We start from the raw sequence: 16,946 nt of genomic DNA, 5'->3' as shown, positions 1-16,946 counted from the left end.
TGCCACATAATTAAAAATCATTTTAAGTTTATGCATGCTAAATCACCTTGGTGTGGAAACACTCCACCTAGGCAACAGAAATCTTGGACATATGAAAGTTTAAATAAATGATTAAAAGCATTCCTTTTAGGTTACTGATATTGAAGAGGCTGGTTGAAGTACTTTCTTTATGAAGGTCAATGGAGGAGATTTCTTTCAGGATTGTTTCTCTTGAATGATTTATTTCTACTTCTGATTTTTGCATCGACTGTCAGGAAGCTCAGGGCAACCTTTATTGAGGAGTGGAGGCAGAGAGACAGATTCCAGCATGAGCCCTGACCAGGATCCACCCAGCAAGCCCCCCAAGGGTGATGCTCTGCCATCTGGGCCATTGCTATCGTCAGGGCGACATTTTGACCTAGCAAATGGATAGAACTATAGTTTGTGTAGTAGCCCCAGAGTTTATTTCCTTTTCCCTGTACTCCAATTTCCTCACTATGCTTTTAAAATCTCATTGTAATAAATCCTTGTCGACTACAAATTCTTTCTGAAATAAAATAGGGTATAAACAATAAATAGAGTGAATAATAAATTAAATAGAAAAGCATCTCAGGTCTTTCAGATCTTCCATATTTGGTTCTTCCCTGATAGCCCTATTGAAATTGTGTCCTCTAGCCTTGGCCAGTTGACTCAGTGGAGTGTCAGCCTGGCCTATAGATAATCTGGGTTCAATTCCTGGTCAGAGCACAAAGAGAAGCAACCATCTGCTTTTCTTCCACTCCTGTAGCCAGTGGCTTGATTGGTCGGAACATTGGCCCTCCGAGGTGGGTTTGTCGGGTGGATCCCGATAAGGTACATGAGGGAGCATACCTATCTCCTCTCTTCTTCCCCTTCTACACCCCCAAAGAGAAAAAAAAAAGTCCTCCACTTCCACTGCACACACATGCACTTCCCATTTCCCTTCCCTCTTTTCTCCCCCTAACGTATTTGTTGATTAAATTATCCATAGAAGTCATAAGGCTGGATTTTACAGAATATGGAATATTAAAAAAAGTTTAAGAAAAAGGGCTACAACAATGTTATGAAATAAGCATTAAGAATGACTCCAAGGTGAATATTAAATGTCTTTATTTAAGAAAATGAGATATTTGTGGACATTGAGCTGAGCAACAGGAAGACCTTCTAGTACATATCGAGCTGTTCATCTTACTGCAATCACATAGCAGTAATGGGGTATCTCCCCATTACCGCCAGTACTTTTCTATTCTAATAACTTGAGCACCATTGTGTCCTTTATCTCCCTTTTTACATTATTCTACATTCTTAGAAAACCAACATGCTGAGATCAGCTCCCCCTGTGCCAAATTTTTGAGAACTTCTGTAGGTACAATGTAAATACTGAGTTTATATTCTTAATAATCTACTGTGGTCTTCCCCGCCACCCCCGCCCAAACCAGAAATACACTGCTCACAAAAATTAGGGGCTATTTCAAAATAAATATGAAGCGATAAAAAAAAAAAGAGCATAGGGTACCACTATAGAATGCAGGACCTCATCTCGATATCTGACAGCAGTAAGCGAGCCGTTTCTGATGACGTCGAGGTGGGTACGACCACCAATGCCGATGCCAGCCCACACCATCAGAAGTAGATTAAGGTCGGTTGAGGCCCCGGGTGCAGAAGAAAATATTGGGCCCCTTAAAAAAGAGTGAGAGACAGAGAAAATAAAAATACATGTTAACCATATTTTTAAATAAATAAAAAATATTATGTACTATTAATGTTAAAATTGCACATATAAAACCAAACTTGGTGTCATTAAAAAAAGTGTCAAGTTAGGGTTTTGCGGGGCCCTTCAGAAGTCAGGACCCAGGGTGCGTGCCCAGTGCGCCCGCCGTTAAATCGCCTCTGCACACCATGATTCCACCACTACCGAAGGAGTCCTTTTCTCGCATGAAACATGGATTCTCCAATGTTCCTTGTTCATGCCAGATCAGGATACGATGATTGTTAGGCTGCAGACTGAATGTGACTCAGCAGAGAAGAGGACAGCTCACCATTCATCATGGGTCCAATGACAATGCTCATCAGCCCTCCTTCAACAGGTTCTACAGTTAAGCGGATAACGGAATGCATGCCACTGGTCGCTGGGCACGCAGTCTGACATGATGGAGCCGATTTCGTATGGCATGGGTACATATCCATCATCTAGTGGCAGCAAGAAACTGTCCCCGCAGCTGTTGCACTGCTGCGCCTGTTCCTTCTTGCCAATAAGGTCAAGTAGAGGTCATCTCTTGCTGTTGTGGTAGATGGGCGACCCTGCCTTCCTCTTGCTCATACTGTGTCAGTCTCTTGAAAGCAATTCCAGTCTGCTAATCATGCCTTGGGACATTCCAAGTGCTGTTGCCACTGTCATCTGTGTTTGACCAGCTTCAAGACGTCCTATGGCTCTCCAGGGTTCACAGTCAAGCAAATCATGTTACAGGGGGCCCTGGCCAGTTGGCTCAGCGGTAGAACGTCGGCCTGGCATGTGGGGGACCCGGGTTCGATTCCCGGCCAGGGCACATAGGAGAAGCGCCCATTTGCTTCTCCACCCCCCCCTCCTTCCTCTCTGTCTCTCTCTTCCCCTCCCACAGCCAAGGCTCCATTGGAGCAAAAAGATGGCCCGGGTGCTGGGGATGGCTCCTTGGCCTCTGCCCCAGGCGCTAGAGTGGCTCTGGTCGCAGCAGAGCGATGCCGGAGGGGCAGAGCATCGCCCCCTGGTGGGCGTGCCGGGTGGATCCCGGTCGGGCGCATGCGGGAGTCTATCTGACTGTCTCTCCCCGTTTCCAGCTTCAGAAAAAAAAAAAAAAAAATCATGTTACAGGGGCATTACAGGGCTGGAAAATTGCAGGATGTGCACTTTCAAGATCAGAGAACATGCAAATGACTACAGTACTTTCAGCCTTTTGTATGGTGCATTTTCACCAATGAAATAAAAGTTGGTTTTGCTGGTTTAAATAATTTTGTTACACCAGGACAACTAAGCCAAAAAAGTTACATATAGTGGTACCTTGAGATACGAGCTTAACTCATTCTGTAACCGAGCTCGTAAGTCAGTCAACTTGTATATCAAACAAATTTCTCCCATTTAAGATAACTGAAAAAGATTTAATCTGTTCCAGCCCTGTGAAACATCCCCAAGCCATCCTAAATTATGAAAAAAGACATGTTTTTAATTAAGAATCACACATGTATACTTTATCAATGCATACCAAAATATATGAAATAAAAGAAAAAAGTGTTATTTAGTACTGTATTCTTACCTTGGAGACAGACGAGTGCAGCTAATGGAGGTGAATGGCAGAGGAGGGAGGGAGGAAGGGATGCAGGCACTGTGGACACGTAAACTAAAACTGCATTTTAACACTAAATGTAAACTAAAACTGCATTTTCTTTACTTTAAACAAAACTAAAGCTGCACTTTCTTTACTTAAAATGAAACCACAAAACCTTAATTGTAAAAAAATGCACTTCCTCAATTTTAAACTTAACCTAAGCTTAGCATTATGTATTTTTCATTTAATCATCACCTGTTTTTGCCTTTTTGGCTGCACGTTTGGCACTTTCACATGCAGGACTTTTGAATAAAAATCTATCCAAAGAGGTCTGCTTTTGCCTGCCTTTTAAAATGTTACGGAAATGTGACAAACAAATGTCATTAAAAAGTGCTGAAGCATGACCAGTTGAAACTTTTTCTGGGTGTTTCTTTTCAATGAAACTTGAAAGCTTCTCCCACATCACCAGCATGTCTTTAATTTCACTTGTAGAAATCACTTCCTCCAACTCTACCTCCTCCTCACTACTAATCTCTTGCAGAAGCTTCGTATGTTGCATCATCTGTAGCTCCTTCAACTCCTCAGTTGCGATTAGTGCAGCAAAATGTGCAATGTACTCTTCAGCTGCCTTAACATCAGCACTCGCAGCTTCACCACGCCTCACCACTGAGTGGATGCCTGATCTCTTTTTGAAATTTTCAAACCAGCCGTGACTTGCCTTAAATGTATCTTTTGCTGCCTCTTTCGAGGTTGATGGTTCTTTCTTCTTCAAGTCACAGTAAATAATACGTGCCTTTTCACATATTACAGTCTCCGTCACTGTATCTCCTGCCAGCTCTTTCTCCTTCACCCACACCAGCAGAAGCTTCTCCATTTCTTCATGGATATTTGTCCTTAATTGGGACAGAATTGTAGTTCCTTTTGCTGGATTTGCGCTTTTGATGGCATCCTTTTGTTTAAGGATGGTACAAATTGTAGATGTATTACGGTTGTACAGCCTTGCTAGTTCAATTACTCGTACACCATGCTCATGTTTTTCTATTATTTCTTGCTTTACTTCTATGGACATCATTCTCTTCTTCTTCTCACCACTGTCCTTTACACTCACTTTCTTTGGCCCCATGATAGCACACAAAAAAAGTTAGTAAAAAATGCAAAAATGAAGCAAGAACAAGTACAGTGCACGAGATTCGACTTGATTCTGTGGGTAACATGTGAGAAAGAATGAGATGCTGGTGTTGTGCTGCCGATACTGGACCTGTGCACCAACACGCCAACTAGCAGCAGCTTCCCAAATCACAACTTGTATCTCGGAATTTCGCTCGTATCTCAAACAAAATTATGGACCGAGTCGCAGCTCGTATCTTAAAAAAAAAAATTATTTTGTATGTTGGTCTGTTGGTATCTCAAGGTATCACTGTATTAGGCTTCTTGTTTAGGGCTACACATAAGCGATGGGATCTCAAGCCACTACCCGTCTATTGCTTCACCTGTAAAATGAGAGACTAGCATCAACTTCATGGAGCTGTGAGGATTAAAGGAAAAGGTGAAAATGAAGCACCTATGCCACTGCTCTCACTAGCATTGTGCTGCTGCTCTAACTCCTATGCCTGCCGGAGCACGGACATATGGTTGCCACAAGCCATATAAGAATGTCTGACCTAATCAGACAGAAGTACTGCATATTGTAAACTGCAGCATGAAAGTTGGTTAAGTCAATTAAAATACCAGCATCATTGCTTTCCAGCATCAATGGCTTGTAGTGGTAGTTTTCTTTACATATATATATATATAAAGATTTTGAATGACCATTTAAACATAATGAAGCCTTTGAGGTATATTCTTCTTAATTTATCTTTGAGAAAAAGCCTTTGTGTACACATGTTTAAAAGGCATGTCGGAAGGTATCATCTAAGATAAGGTTAATTTATCACTTTGCTATTAACTGTGTAAGACTATCGCAAAAGTGCTCAAACTTAAATTTTACTTCTGTTTCAACTGTGACTCCAGACAGGATCCAAAGACGAGTTTTACCCATCTCTTCTCTGGGTTTTATGGAGACTTACTTTACCCTTCTGTGTTAGCCTCCTAAGGTATTGCGTCAACCTTAAAAGGGCTTAGGAAAGGGCGACCTGGAATTTGTTACAAGTTTCTCTTTCAATAACCCACTGATCTCAGCGGCTCCTTTAACGTTCAAGTCCAATATAACCCCATTAGAAGCAGCCATTCCGCACGGGAACGTAAACTTCCTTTACGTTAAAGGAGCCAGATTCCGGCCTGTGCTCCATACCGCGCCCAGGAGCCCAGGAGCCCCGGGGTCGCCATTTGCCACGTGCTCTGGGCCCAGGTCATTTTCTATCAAGGACAGAGGCGTACATACCTGCGCTGGGAACTCAGGCCGCTGCACCCCACAGACGATGGAGACAAAGTCCCCAGGCCCAAGGTCGCTCTCGGACAGGCTCGCCCTCGCAAGGGACGTGGGACTGGAACCGCAACCCGCGACAAATCAGCCGCGGCTGCGCCCTGGGGAAGCAGAGCACAGGCTGGCGACCGCGCCGGGCCTGCCCGCGGGAACTCCAGGCGGCTCCGCGCGGTGTCTGTGCCTCGCGCGGCCCCGGAACGGGCACGGCCGCCCGCCCCCCGGGTCGTCGAGGGCTGCTCTACCCCTCCGTTCTGGCCGCCGGGAGCAGCGGAGCTCCGGGCGGGCAAAGCTCGAGGGGACGCGGGCGAACCCAGCCCCACCCTAGCCCACGGACCCGCCGGCCCGCCGGGCGACCTCCCTACCCTAAGGGACCGGACACAACAGCCACTCACCCGCCAAGTCCACGAGACAAAAGAGGCCGGAAACTCGCGCACAGAGACCGGTTCCGCGGTTCGGGGCGGGGCAGAGGGCGGCGCAGCAGCCAATCCCTGGGAAGCGGGGGCGGTGCGAGCCCCGCCATTGGTGTTCGGGGTCCTCAGCCACCGGCTCCTTCTGGCTCATTTCGAGGCGGGAGGACGAGCTGAGCCTGCGCGGAAGAGCCTTGTGGGAACCTCTGAGAGTCACTGCACTTCCCCAGGCCTTTGCCTTCCTGGATCTGGATTTCTAAGGCCGACCGCTTTCCTTGGGACTCTCTTGTGGAGGTCCTAGCGGTTAGACCACGACCTGGACATTTCTTCCCTACAACTATACTAGTCTATTCTATGATTAGGGTCTTCCCTGCGGAAACAAACTTAAAGAGAGGCGGGCCCACATCTCTTGCAACAAGCATACCTCAAGGCCCCTCCGGAAAGGACCAGCCTCCCTTCCTCATGCTCTCTGTTAATACTCGTTTACAGTGTCGATAAGTAGACTGTAATCAACCAGGGGTGGGCCACTATAAGCCTTTCCCCTAGGTGACAGACTCAAGCATGGCAACAAGCAAGTGGAATAAAATTGGAGATACTCTATATGCCAAAAGGAAAAGTTCTATTAGTTTCAAGAGTTAACCATCAGTTAATAAATTTTATTCTCAAAATACCTTTTATCATCCCTACATTATAGGTGGGGAAAGTGAGACATGTTGAATAACTTTACAGGGTCACAGAGCAGAAAGCAAATGTTGGGTCTTGTGTTTGAACCCAAACAGTGAAAGGTTAGGCCCTCAAAACACAGTATTTACTACACTACCTTTCACCAGGCATGTGGGAGGGAAGTGGGGTGGTGAAGCAGAAGAGAAACAAGCAAACGGGATTTTGTTGGTTGATCAAGATAGGCTATTCGTGTGGGGTTGGGGATTTACAGATACAAAGTACAGCCTTTGGTAGAGCCTGGACAGAGAACTGGAAAGCACTTGACTGGTTTAAGAACCCAGAACTGGAAATGGAACTTAGAGAGGTAGGAGCAGAGTGGCCTAAGAGGGTAGCTGGGGGCTAGACCATGAAGGAGACCCTGATAGTTTGTGTTTTCTGCTAAGGACAATGGAAAGCTGTTGAAATGTTCTTTAACAGTAAATTATAGGACTTGATGTAGAGTGTGGTTGAGGATGTGATTAAGATGATTTTGGTGAAGAAGAAGTGAAATAAAGTTTATCAATAAATCCTAGCACCCAGCCACTATTTTGTAGATATTCATAAGATCATAATAACATGGGTTAAGGTGCCAGAAGGAACACCAATTTGCTGTCCCTTCACTTTTCTTATCTCAATGTCTTCCGAACATGTATCAGAGAGCAGGGCCTGGGTCACCAAACTGAGATTTGACAGTGTGATCCTGGCTGTAGGATGAGCTTGGTAAGAGCAGGTAGGACCATAGGTGACCCCATAGGTCAGTAGGAGATGCATCTAGTTACCAGACAGAATTGGGCAGAAGGTCTCAGCCAAATCAGGGCAATGTGTAGTGGAGGGCAATATGCCTGGTTCTGGACCCCAGAAATCTCCCCTATATAAAATGAGATTGGTTGTAGAAACTCAGAAATGATAGGTTAATCTGCAGAAAAGTTCCTCAATGTCCACAAATTCAAAACATAACAATAGCCAATTGCCTGAACTCTCTGAGCAGCCACCAATTCCCCTGGACAAAAAAAAGCTGCTGGTAACAGGCAAACACTGCTTTTCTCTTCGGCTTTAGGATGGAACATATAACCCATGGTCCTGTTCTTTTTTACTGTCTTGCATAGAAACTCATTAGTCCCGGTGTCTCCCTTAGATTTTCCTTCTTTCTTTCTTCTTTTTCTTTTCTTTCTTTCTTTCTTTCTTTCTTTCTTTCTTTCTTTCTTTCTTTCTTTCTTTCTTTCTTTTTGATATTTTTCTGAAGCTGGAAACAGGGAGACAGACAGACTCTCGCATGCGCCCGACTGGGATCCACCCAGCACGCCCACCAGGGGGCAATGCTCTGCCCCTCCGGGGTGTCGCCCCTTTGCGACTAGAGCCACTCTAGCGCCTGGGGCAGAGGCCAAGGAGCCATCCCCAGAGCCCGGGCCATCTTTGCTCCAATGGAGCCTCGGCTGCGGGAGGGGAAGAGAGAGACAGAGAGGAAGGAGAGGGGGAGGGGTGGAGAAGCAGATGAGCGCTTCTCCTGTGTGCCCTGGCCGGGAATTGAACCCGGGACTTCTGCACGCCAGTAGATTTTCTTTTAATCCTCTTTTTTCCACTGTAGCAAATTCCTAATAATAAAAAAACCTGTAGTCTTTCCCCGTCTCTCTTCATTCCATCTGTATGGGGAAACCCAGCTCGTTCATGGTTGATAAATGCCAGAACGGAGCTAGACATCCATGTACAAAGGAAGAAGGAAGTAATACGTTCTAGACGTAAAATGGAGTTAACCAAGAACTAGAAAACAAATGTATTTGTTTGTAAAAGCATGCTCCCTCAGGAGGCTGGGGCTAGGGGGTGGGTGTGTTTGGTTCCCCAAATCTTCTAACTTTTGGTGGCTACCAGCTTTCCTCAGCTTGAAGTTGCATTACTCCAGTCTTCATAGCCAACACTGTACATAGAATCTCTTTCTGCCTCCCTCTTATAAAGTAACTTGTGATTTGATTTATGACCCAAAGAGATTATTTAAAATGATTTCCCCAACTCAAGATCCTTAACCTAACCCCATCTGCAAAGACCTTTTTCCAAATAAGGTAGCATTTACAGGTTTAAGATTAGGACTTGGTATCTTTGGAAGGTATTATTTAGCCTACTACACCATCTCTAAAGTTTTTTTTTTTTTTTTTTGTATTTTTCTGAAGTTGGAAACGGGGAGGCAGTCAGACAGATTCCCACATGCGCCTGACTGGGATCCACCTGGCATGCCCACCAGGGGGCGATGCTTTGCCCATCTGGGGCGTTGCTCTGTTGCAACCAGGGCACCTGAGGCAGAGGCCATGGAGCCATCCTCAGCGTCCAGGCCAACTTTGCTCCAATGGAGCCTTGGCTGTGGGAGGGGAAGAGAGAGACAGAGAGGAAGGAGAGGGGGAGGGGTGGAGAAGCAGATGGGCGCTTCTCCTGTGTGCCCTGGCCAGGAATCGAACCCGGGACTCCTGCACGCCAGGCCAACACTCTACCACTGAGCCAACCGGACAAGGCCACCATCTCTAGATTTTGACAGATTTATTTTTCAGTAAAACAAGGTGGCTGCACCATGTAATCTCTAGAACAATACTGGCAATAAAAACTTGCTGCAGCAATGGAGTCTATCATTTGCTGTCCAGAGCAGTAGCCATTAGCCACACCTGACTATCAAGAAACTGAAATGTAGCTAATGCCATGAGGATTGGAATTTTTGTTTAGTTTTGATTTAGATAGCCATATGAGACTAATGGTTGTCATACTGAATAGTGCAGTTCTAGTATCTCTATAATTCTAAATTCTATACTCTGTGAAGCACCTTTAAAAAAATAAGTTACTTGTGCCCCCAATATTTCACCCCCCCATAAAATTACTCACAACTTTATTTTTAAAGATTTTATTTATTAATTTTTAAAGAAGGGGAAGAGAGAGAGAGAGAAGGGGGGAGGAGTAGCAAGCATCAACTCCCATATGTGCCTTCACCGGGAAGGTCCAGGGTTTTGAACCGGCGACCTCAGCATTTCCAGGTCAACACTTTATCCACTGCGCCACCACAGGTCAGGCTACTCACAACTTTTATGTGCTACTGTTTAGTCTAGTGGACTTTAAACTAGGCAACATTCTTTATACCAAAAAAATTATTTGGGAAACCGAGTGGAAACCGGGCTGAGCTGATGAAGTTGGATAGTGGGAGAAGCAGGAGGGTCTGTGGCAGACCCAGGGTCTCCACATGAACCACCACTACCACTCAGTGGAGTGGAGACATTTGTGAAACCAGTGGTTATTCCTGGAAATTTGCTAGAGCCTGAAGTCAGACTTTAACACACATAGTTTACATCTTTTATCTTGGCAGTAGCTAGAAAACATTGTCATTTTCTTCGCCCATTTTTGCCTTCACTGGACCATTGTTCATGTAGCATTTTATGCCTTCCTTGGTCTGCCAGAACTTGCTGTTTGTAGCCTGTTAAACTTTAGGACTGTTTGCTCTCAATTTTGCCTTCCCTTTATCTACTTAGCATTTGAAATCACCTCATAAAGGCCTTCTGTCCTGCCAATGCCCCCTTCTCCCACATTGCTGACTAGTTATAGCACTCAGAAAGCCCCACAGTCCTTGACTTTGGAGGCCTCTATTGGATCAATTGCAACCATAACCATTTTTGTCCACTGTGTTCACTATACCTAGAATAGTACTTGGCCTATAGTAGGTGCTCTCTTATTTATTGAACATTAAAGCCACCAGCATTCTACTTCACCATGAGGTGGTATGGTGAATAGAGCATTGGCCTGGGATGCTGAGAACCCAGGTTCGAAACCCTAATGTTGCCAGCGTGAGCACAGGCTCATCTGGCTTGAGTGCGGGGTCGCTGGCTTGAGTGTGGAATCAGAGACATGACTCCATGGTTGCTGGCTTGAAGCCCAAGGTCACTGGCTCAGCTGGTACCCCCAGTCAAGGCATGTATGAGAAAGAAATTAAGGAACAACTAAGGTGTCACAACTATGAGTTGATGTTTCTCATCTCTCTCCCTTCCTATTTGTCCCTCTCTCCCCCACCAAAAAAAAAAAAAGAAAAAGAAAAAATAAGCCACCAGAATTTTAGTATTATATAAATACTAAAATATCAGTATCGTCATTTTGTTCTAATATCACAAGGACCAGATGGCATTATAAAAATGATGCAGCCCTGGCCAGATATCTCAGTTGTTTAGAACATCGTCCGGATACGAAGAAGTTGCCGGTTCAATCCTGGGTCAGGGCACATACAGAAACAGATCTATGCTTCTGGTCTCTCTCCCTTCCTCTCTCTCTAAAATCAATAAAATAAAATAAAAATTATCCTATAGTACTACCAAAGAATATGACATTTACTGAGTGCTTACTACTCACCAGGTAATTAGATGTACTATATATAAACTGAGCTTTAGTTATTATAATTACTAATTTACAGATAAACTGAAGCTAAGAAGTAATTGGTCTACAGGTGGTTGCACAGTGGAGAGAGCATCAATCTGGGACCCAGGTTCGAAACCCAAGGTCACTGGCTTGAGCCCAAAGGTTGCTGGCTTGAAGCCCATGGTCGCTGGCTTAAGCAAAGGGTCGCTGACTTGGCTTGAGCCCCTCAGTCAAGGTATATATGAGAAGCAGTCAACCACTAAGGTGCTGCAACTACAAGCTGCTGCTTCTCACCTCTCTCTCCATCCTTTCTCTCTCTCCCTTCCTATCTGTCCCTGTGCCTTTCTCTCAAAAAAAAAAAAAAAAAATCAGAGCTATGGCAATAAACTTAAAATTTGTTTAGATTTAAAACATGAAAGACATGAACATGTGGCTAAAATATAAAGGATTAACAAATACTTCAAAATAAAGCACAGATGATCAAAACTAATATAAAAAGTCAATTTATGGTTTATTGGAATGTCAGTTATTTATGTATATTTTTAATAAATTTCATTGCACAGTACAAAACACCATCCAAAGTTCAAGTTGTAAAAATTCAGTAACAAAAACAATACAAAAAAATTATTCTAATTGCCATAATTGTTGCCTTGCGGGCCCTGCAGCTTCAGGCAGCAGTGTCCCAGAGGAAACACAGACCATTAAAAGGAGACAATTTTTCCGTAATCGGCCTCAATTAGTTTTGGCTCATGTTTCATGAAATGTAACCTTGAATTTCTGGGAGGCTTTAAAAAGAAAATATATAGTATAACTAATAAAATAATAACTAATAAAACTAGTCGTCTCACAGTCATTACCACAGGGCTCTAACTTAAGTCCGAGATATTGTAATCTTGGTATCTATATTTCAACAACACCAACACTTAGTGATGGCAGCATCATACCAAGACTGGGAAGGAAACTGAGGCAAAGAATCCAAGTTTCTGAATGAGAAGTTCAAGCTCGTTGAATGCAAAATTTATTTTATGGGAAGAAGCAATGAATGATTTGACTTGCTCCTTATCTAAAACATTAATGTTAATAGACCAAAATATCTGAAATTCTTTACCTTGCATTATTTTCTAGGTTCGTCAATATTTCTTTTATGTGAAACCATTTTCACCTATTATTTCTGTATAAGAATGTCATATCTATGTTAACTCTGACATGAATTACCAATGCTTTATTAGTATTTGAGCAAAACCAGCAATTGACTTGACCATAATGTTCTTGAAGCTATTTATGGTCTCAGGGATATTCAAGATAATGCCTTCCCTTCGATGAATGCTTATTAGAACAGAAGCTTCAGAGAGAAATAACCACCACACTCAGTAGTACATGGAAAATGTGGAAATCATTCTCAACCTATGGAATCTCCTTCTCCTGATGAAAGAAGAATCAAAACTGAGCCCTATTGATCTCCCTTTATACCAAATTCCAAACCTGAACAGTTTATACATAAAAATGCTTTAAGCTGGGATTTAGATTACATAAAGAGTAGACAGTTTTGTGAGCTTTTGACCAAAATCAGGTCCTCATTTTTTATTCAAATGTGTTCACCTTGAGGAAATAAAGTAAGCCCTGACTGGGTAGCTGTTGGTTAGAGTGTCATCCCCACATGCCAAGCTTGTGGGTTCAATCCCCAGTCAGGGCACATACAAGATTCAACCCCTGAATGCATAAATAAATGGACAATAAATCAATGGTTCTCTCTCTAAAATCAATCATTTTTTAAATTTTATTTATTGATTTTTTTTTAGCTTTTTTTTTTAAACATTTATTTATTATTTTTTTATTCATGTTAGAAAGGAGAGAGAGAGGGAGAGGGAGAGGGAGAGGGAGAGAGAGAGAGAGAGCGAGAGAGAGAGGGGGGAGGAGCAGGAAGCATCAACTCCCATATGTGCCTTGACCAGGCAAGCCCAGGGTTTCGAACCGGCGACCTCAGCATTTCCAGGTCGACACTTTATCCACTGCACCACCACAGGTCAGGCTATTTATTGATTTTTTAGAGAGAGAGGAGTGAGAGAGAGAGACAGAGAGAAAGAGAAGGGGGAGGAGCAGGAAGCTTCGACTCCCATATGTGCCTTGACCGGGCAAGCCCAGGGTTTCGAACCGGTGACCTCAGTGTTCCAGGTCGACGCTTTATCCCACTGCGCCACCACAGATCAGGCCAAAAAAAATTTTTTAAGATGTTATTTATTCCATTTTTTTTTCAGAGAGGAGAGAGAGAAAGAGAGAGAGAGGAAAAGAGGGAGAAAGAGAGAGAGAGAAGGGGGAGGAGCAGGAAGCATCAACTCCCATATGTGCCTTCACCAGGCAAGCCCAGGGTTTTGAACTGGTGACCTCAGTGTTCCAGGTCGATGCTTTATCCCACCGCGCCACCACAGGTCAGGCTCACTTATTTTTTTAAAAAAGGAAAAGATAGACATGCCCCCATGTTAGTTCCTTATTTTGAGCTAACAGTTTGCTACCTTCATCCTAATAAACTTCTAGCTCCACGTTCTCTACTTTGTCACACTCAGCTCTACAGTTGCTCTCTGCTTAAATCATGTTCACACAAAGCCAATGAAAAATGTTTGAAGAAGTTCAGCTCACTTTAGATTCAGCCTGAAGTTTCTCCAAGACAAATAACACAAAACTGTAGGACTATATCCTGACTATATACCCAAGTGGCAGATTCCTGTGCAGCTCTATTTTTGTTTGGTCTCTATAGACTCATCAACTATAACAGCAGAAGATGCAATCTTGCTAGAATTTTCCTCACGTGCAAATTTTTATTTCAACATGAGTCTGTTTATCTAAATTTAAGTCTTCAGCATTTTCTTACAGTTAACTGGCTATTTGAACAAACCAAAATTCTGACATTCTCAATATTTTCATGGATCCTGTGGGTGACTGGACGGCCACTTCGAGCATCACCATGAGTATCATCTCTACCTTTTTTAAACCTTTTGTGCCAGTCAAATCTTGCTCTTGACGTTACTTCTTCACCGTAAGCTACTTTTAACATTTCAAGTGTCCCACTTGCAGATTTATTTAACATTACACAGTTTAATCTGAATTCTTTGTTCCAAAAATGGCCACTCATTTTTTATAATTAAAAAGAAGGAATAATTCTATCCACATCTACTCACAAAGTTGGCTGGCAACCTTGAAAACATGGTTGTGGCCAGCTGAAACAAGTGTATGCCCAGCAACAATCACTCCTCTGATTTCATAAGCTGCGGTGAAAATTAGTCAAAATTACAAGAGAAGAGTGCCAATGATCTCTAGAGGAGTTGATGAAGCTCTCAGCATCACACCATCTCAGCTTGACTGTCTTCTATTTTCCTGTCTATAAAAGGGGAGAAAATAAATCAGCATTTTCTCACTTGTCAATGGATAGAGTATTGATATTTGAAGTAATTAACTATGTGCAGAGAGCACTGATGCCCTTCCCCCCCCCAAAAAAAAAACACCCTAGGATTAAAAAATAGAAGCCCTGACCAAGTGGCTAAATGAGCATAGTACCAGTACAACAAGGCCGTAGGTTCGATCCCGGTCAGGGTACATTCTGAGGACCAATCAATGAGTATACACTAAAGGAACAGCTAAGTGGAATAACAAATTGATGCTTCTCTCTCTCTCTCTCTCTCTCTCTTCCCCTTTCTCTCAAATCAATGGGAAAAAAATTTAAATATATACAACCTAATAACATTATGTAAGCTGCCCCTTGTCTTGGCTGTATATTTAGAATAAGCAAAGGTTCAAATTATGGTTTTTCTAATGATGTTGACTGATAGGGAGGCTCAAATGCATATTACCAAAATAGCTTATTTCTAAACACATAACAAGAGAGTAGATGCCAATAATGTCTCTAGCTTGTTGAATACAATATGTGTAGTTGGATCCCTGGGAATTCTAATACATAAGTATTGTTACCCATATTCATCCAGCAAACACCACCTAGAGTACTCAACGTTTAACACAAACACACACACATTGAAAAATTGCATTTTGTGAACTCTGAACACAAATTTCTTTTTTCTCTTGATTTCTTTCTTCTTTTTTAGCGAGAGAGAGCAGGAGAGGGACATACAGGGACAGACAGACAGGAAGGGAGATGAGAAGCATCAACTCATAGTTAGGGCACCTTAGTTGTTCATTGATTGCTTTCTCATACGTGCCTTGATGGGGGTGGGAGGGGGTGAGGGTGGCTCCAGCCAAACCAGCAACGCCTTGCTCAAGCCAGTGACCTTTGGGCTCAAGCCAGAGACCATGGGGTCATGTCTACCATCCCACATTCAAGTTGGCGACCCTGCACTTAGGCTGGTGAGCCCCGTGCTCAAGCCAGTGACCTCAGGGTTTTGAACCTGGGTCAACCGCATTCCAGGGTGGTGCTCTATCTACTGCACCACCACCTGGTCAGGTTGACCACAATTTTCTTTCATTTAGTTCTCAAAGTTTGAAAAGGTTTTCACAAACTATGATTGTACAAAGCAGATACTGGAATTAAAATTAAAACAAGGTTTTTCAATGATTGGTTGTGACTTTAAATTGTATCTGTTGATAAGTACTGTTTTTGCTTTTTATTGTGGTGAAATATACATAACATAAAACTTATTCTTTTACCTTTTTAAAAAATTTTTAGTTACAGAGACAGAGAGTCAGAGAGAGGGATATATAGGGACAGACAGGAACGGAGAGAGACGAGAAGCATCAATCATCAGTTTTTCGTTGCAACACCTTAGTTGTTCACTGATTGCTTTCTCATATGTGCCTTGACCGTGGGGCTACAGCAGACTGAGTAACCCCTTGCTCAAGCCAGCAACCTTGGGTCCAAGCTGGTGAGCTCTGCTCAAATCAGATGAGCCCGCGCTCAAGCTGGTGACCTCGGGGTCTTGAACCTGGGTCCTCTGCATCCCAGTCTGACGCTCTATCCACTGGGCCACTGCTTGGTCAGGCTCTCTTTTAACCTTAAGTGTACAATTCAATGGCATTAATCATATTCACAATGTTGTGCAATCACATTTTCAGAACTTTTACATCAGCCCAAACAGCAAATCTACATCCATTTAATAGTAGCTCCTCATTTTTCTCTCTCCCTAGCCTGTTAACCTCTACTGTACTTCCCGTCTCTATGATTTTGAGTATACTAAGTACCTCATATAAGTGGAATCGGATAGTAAATGTCCTAGTTGTCTGGCTTATTTCACTTACCACAATGTTTTCAAGGTTCAACTTGAACCTTGTCACAGATATAATTCATTCCTTTTTAAAGCTGAATAATATTCCACTGTATGTATACATATTTTGTTTATTTCTAGACGGACTTTTGGGCTGTTCCCACCTTTTGGCTATGGAACAATAATGTTGCTATGGACACCAGTGTACAAGGAACTGAATCCCTGCTTTCAACTTTTGGGTGTATACCACCAAGAGCTGGGATTGCTGGGTCATAGAGTAACTCTATATTTAACTTTTTAAGGAGCCAACAAACTATTTGCCACAGTGGCTAAACCATTTCATGTTCCTACCAGCAACGAACAAGGGTTTCAATTTCTCCATATCCAGCCAACATTTGTTTTTCTCCATGCAAGGTATTCAGTTATCTAGAGTTAAATATTCTCTTCCCAATCTCCTTTTGCTAACAGACTGGTAGCCTTAAATATTAAGTACTTTTGTGTTGTCTGACAAGTGCAATAATTCAATACATCCGGACATGATCCT

At 43.1% G+C, this 16,946-nt stretch overlaps 1 protein-coding gene and 1 non-coding gene across 7 annotated transcripts; both read right to left on the bottom strand.

The window, feature by feature from the left end:
• Positions 1 to 1,090: 1,090 nt before the first annotated feature.
• On the bottom strand, positions 1,091 to 6,178 carry LOC136337808 (tigger transposable element-derived protein 1-like). 6 transcript variants are annotated; one of them, XM_066279633.1, is made up of 5 exons: positions 6,081 to 6,167; positions 5,677 to 5,819; positions 3,285 to 4,786; positions 2,037 to 2,811; positions 1,091 to 1,676 (listed from the first exon to the last, which is right to left on the bottom strand). In XM_066279633.1, exon 3 carries the CDS (start codon positions 4,417 to 4,419, stop codon positions 3,541 to 3,543), a length of 879 nt encoding a protein of 292 aa, XP_066135730.1. In that variant the 5' UTR covers positions 4,420 to 4,786; positions 5,677 to 5,819; positions 6,081 to 6,167; the 3' UTR covers positions 1,091 to 1,676; positions 2,037 to 2,811; positions 3,285 to 3,540. The 6 variants fall into 6 exon arrangements, with proteins under 6 accessions (XP_066135730.1, XP_066135731.1, XP_066135732.1 ...); XM_066279634.1 differs by having other exon boundaries at positions 1,091 to 2,811; positions 6,111 to 6,178; XM_066279635.1 differs by having other exon boundaries at positions 1,091 to 2,811; positions 3,285 to 4,821.
• Positions 5,293 to 5,415, bottom strand: LOC136307288 (small nucleolar RNA SNORA26). Its single transcript, XR_010725944.1, has one exon. It is a non-coding gene; the product is annotated as a small nucleolar RNA SNORA26 (small nucleolar RNA).
• Positions 6,179 to 16,946: the final 10,768 nt, after the last annotated feature.

This window comes from Saccopteryx bilineata, chromosome 5 (assembly GCF_036850765.1).
Source record: "Saccopteryx bilineata isolate mSacBil1 chromosome 5, mSacBil1_pri_phased_curated, whole genome shotgun sequence".
In the NCBI taxonomy this organism is placed as follows: Eukaryota; Metazoa; Chordata; class Mammalia; order Chiroptera; family Emballonuridae; genus Saccopteryx; species Saccopteryx bilineata.
The sequence above is the reverse complement of the archived record's forward strand: the minus strand, read 5'-3'. Positions and strand labels throughout refer to the sequence as shown.

Excerpts from the sequence above, each read along its gene's own strand:
- LOC136337808 (XM_066279634.1), bottom strand. The coding sequence starts at position 4,419 with ATGGGGCCAAAGAAAGTGAGTGTAAAGGACAGTGGTGAGAAGAAGAAG.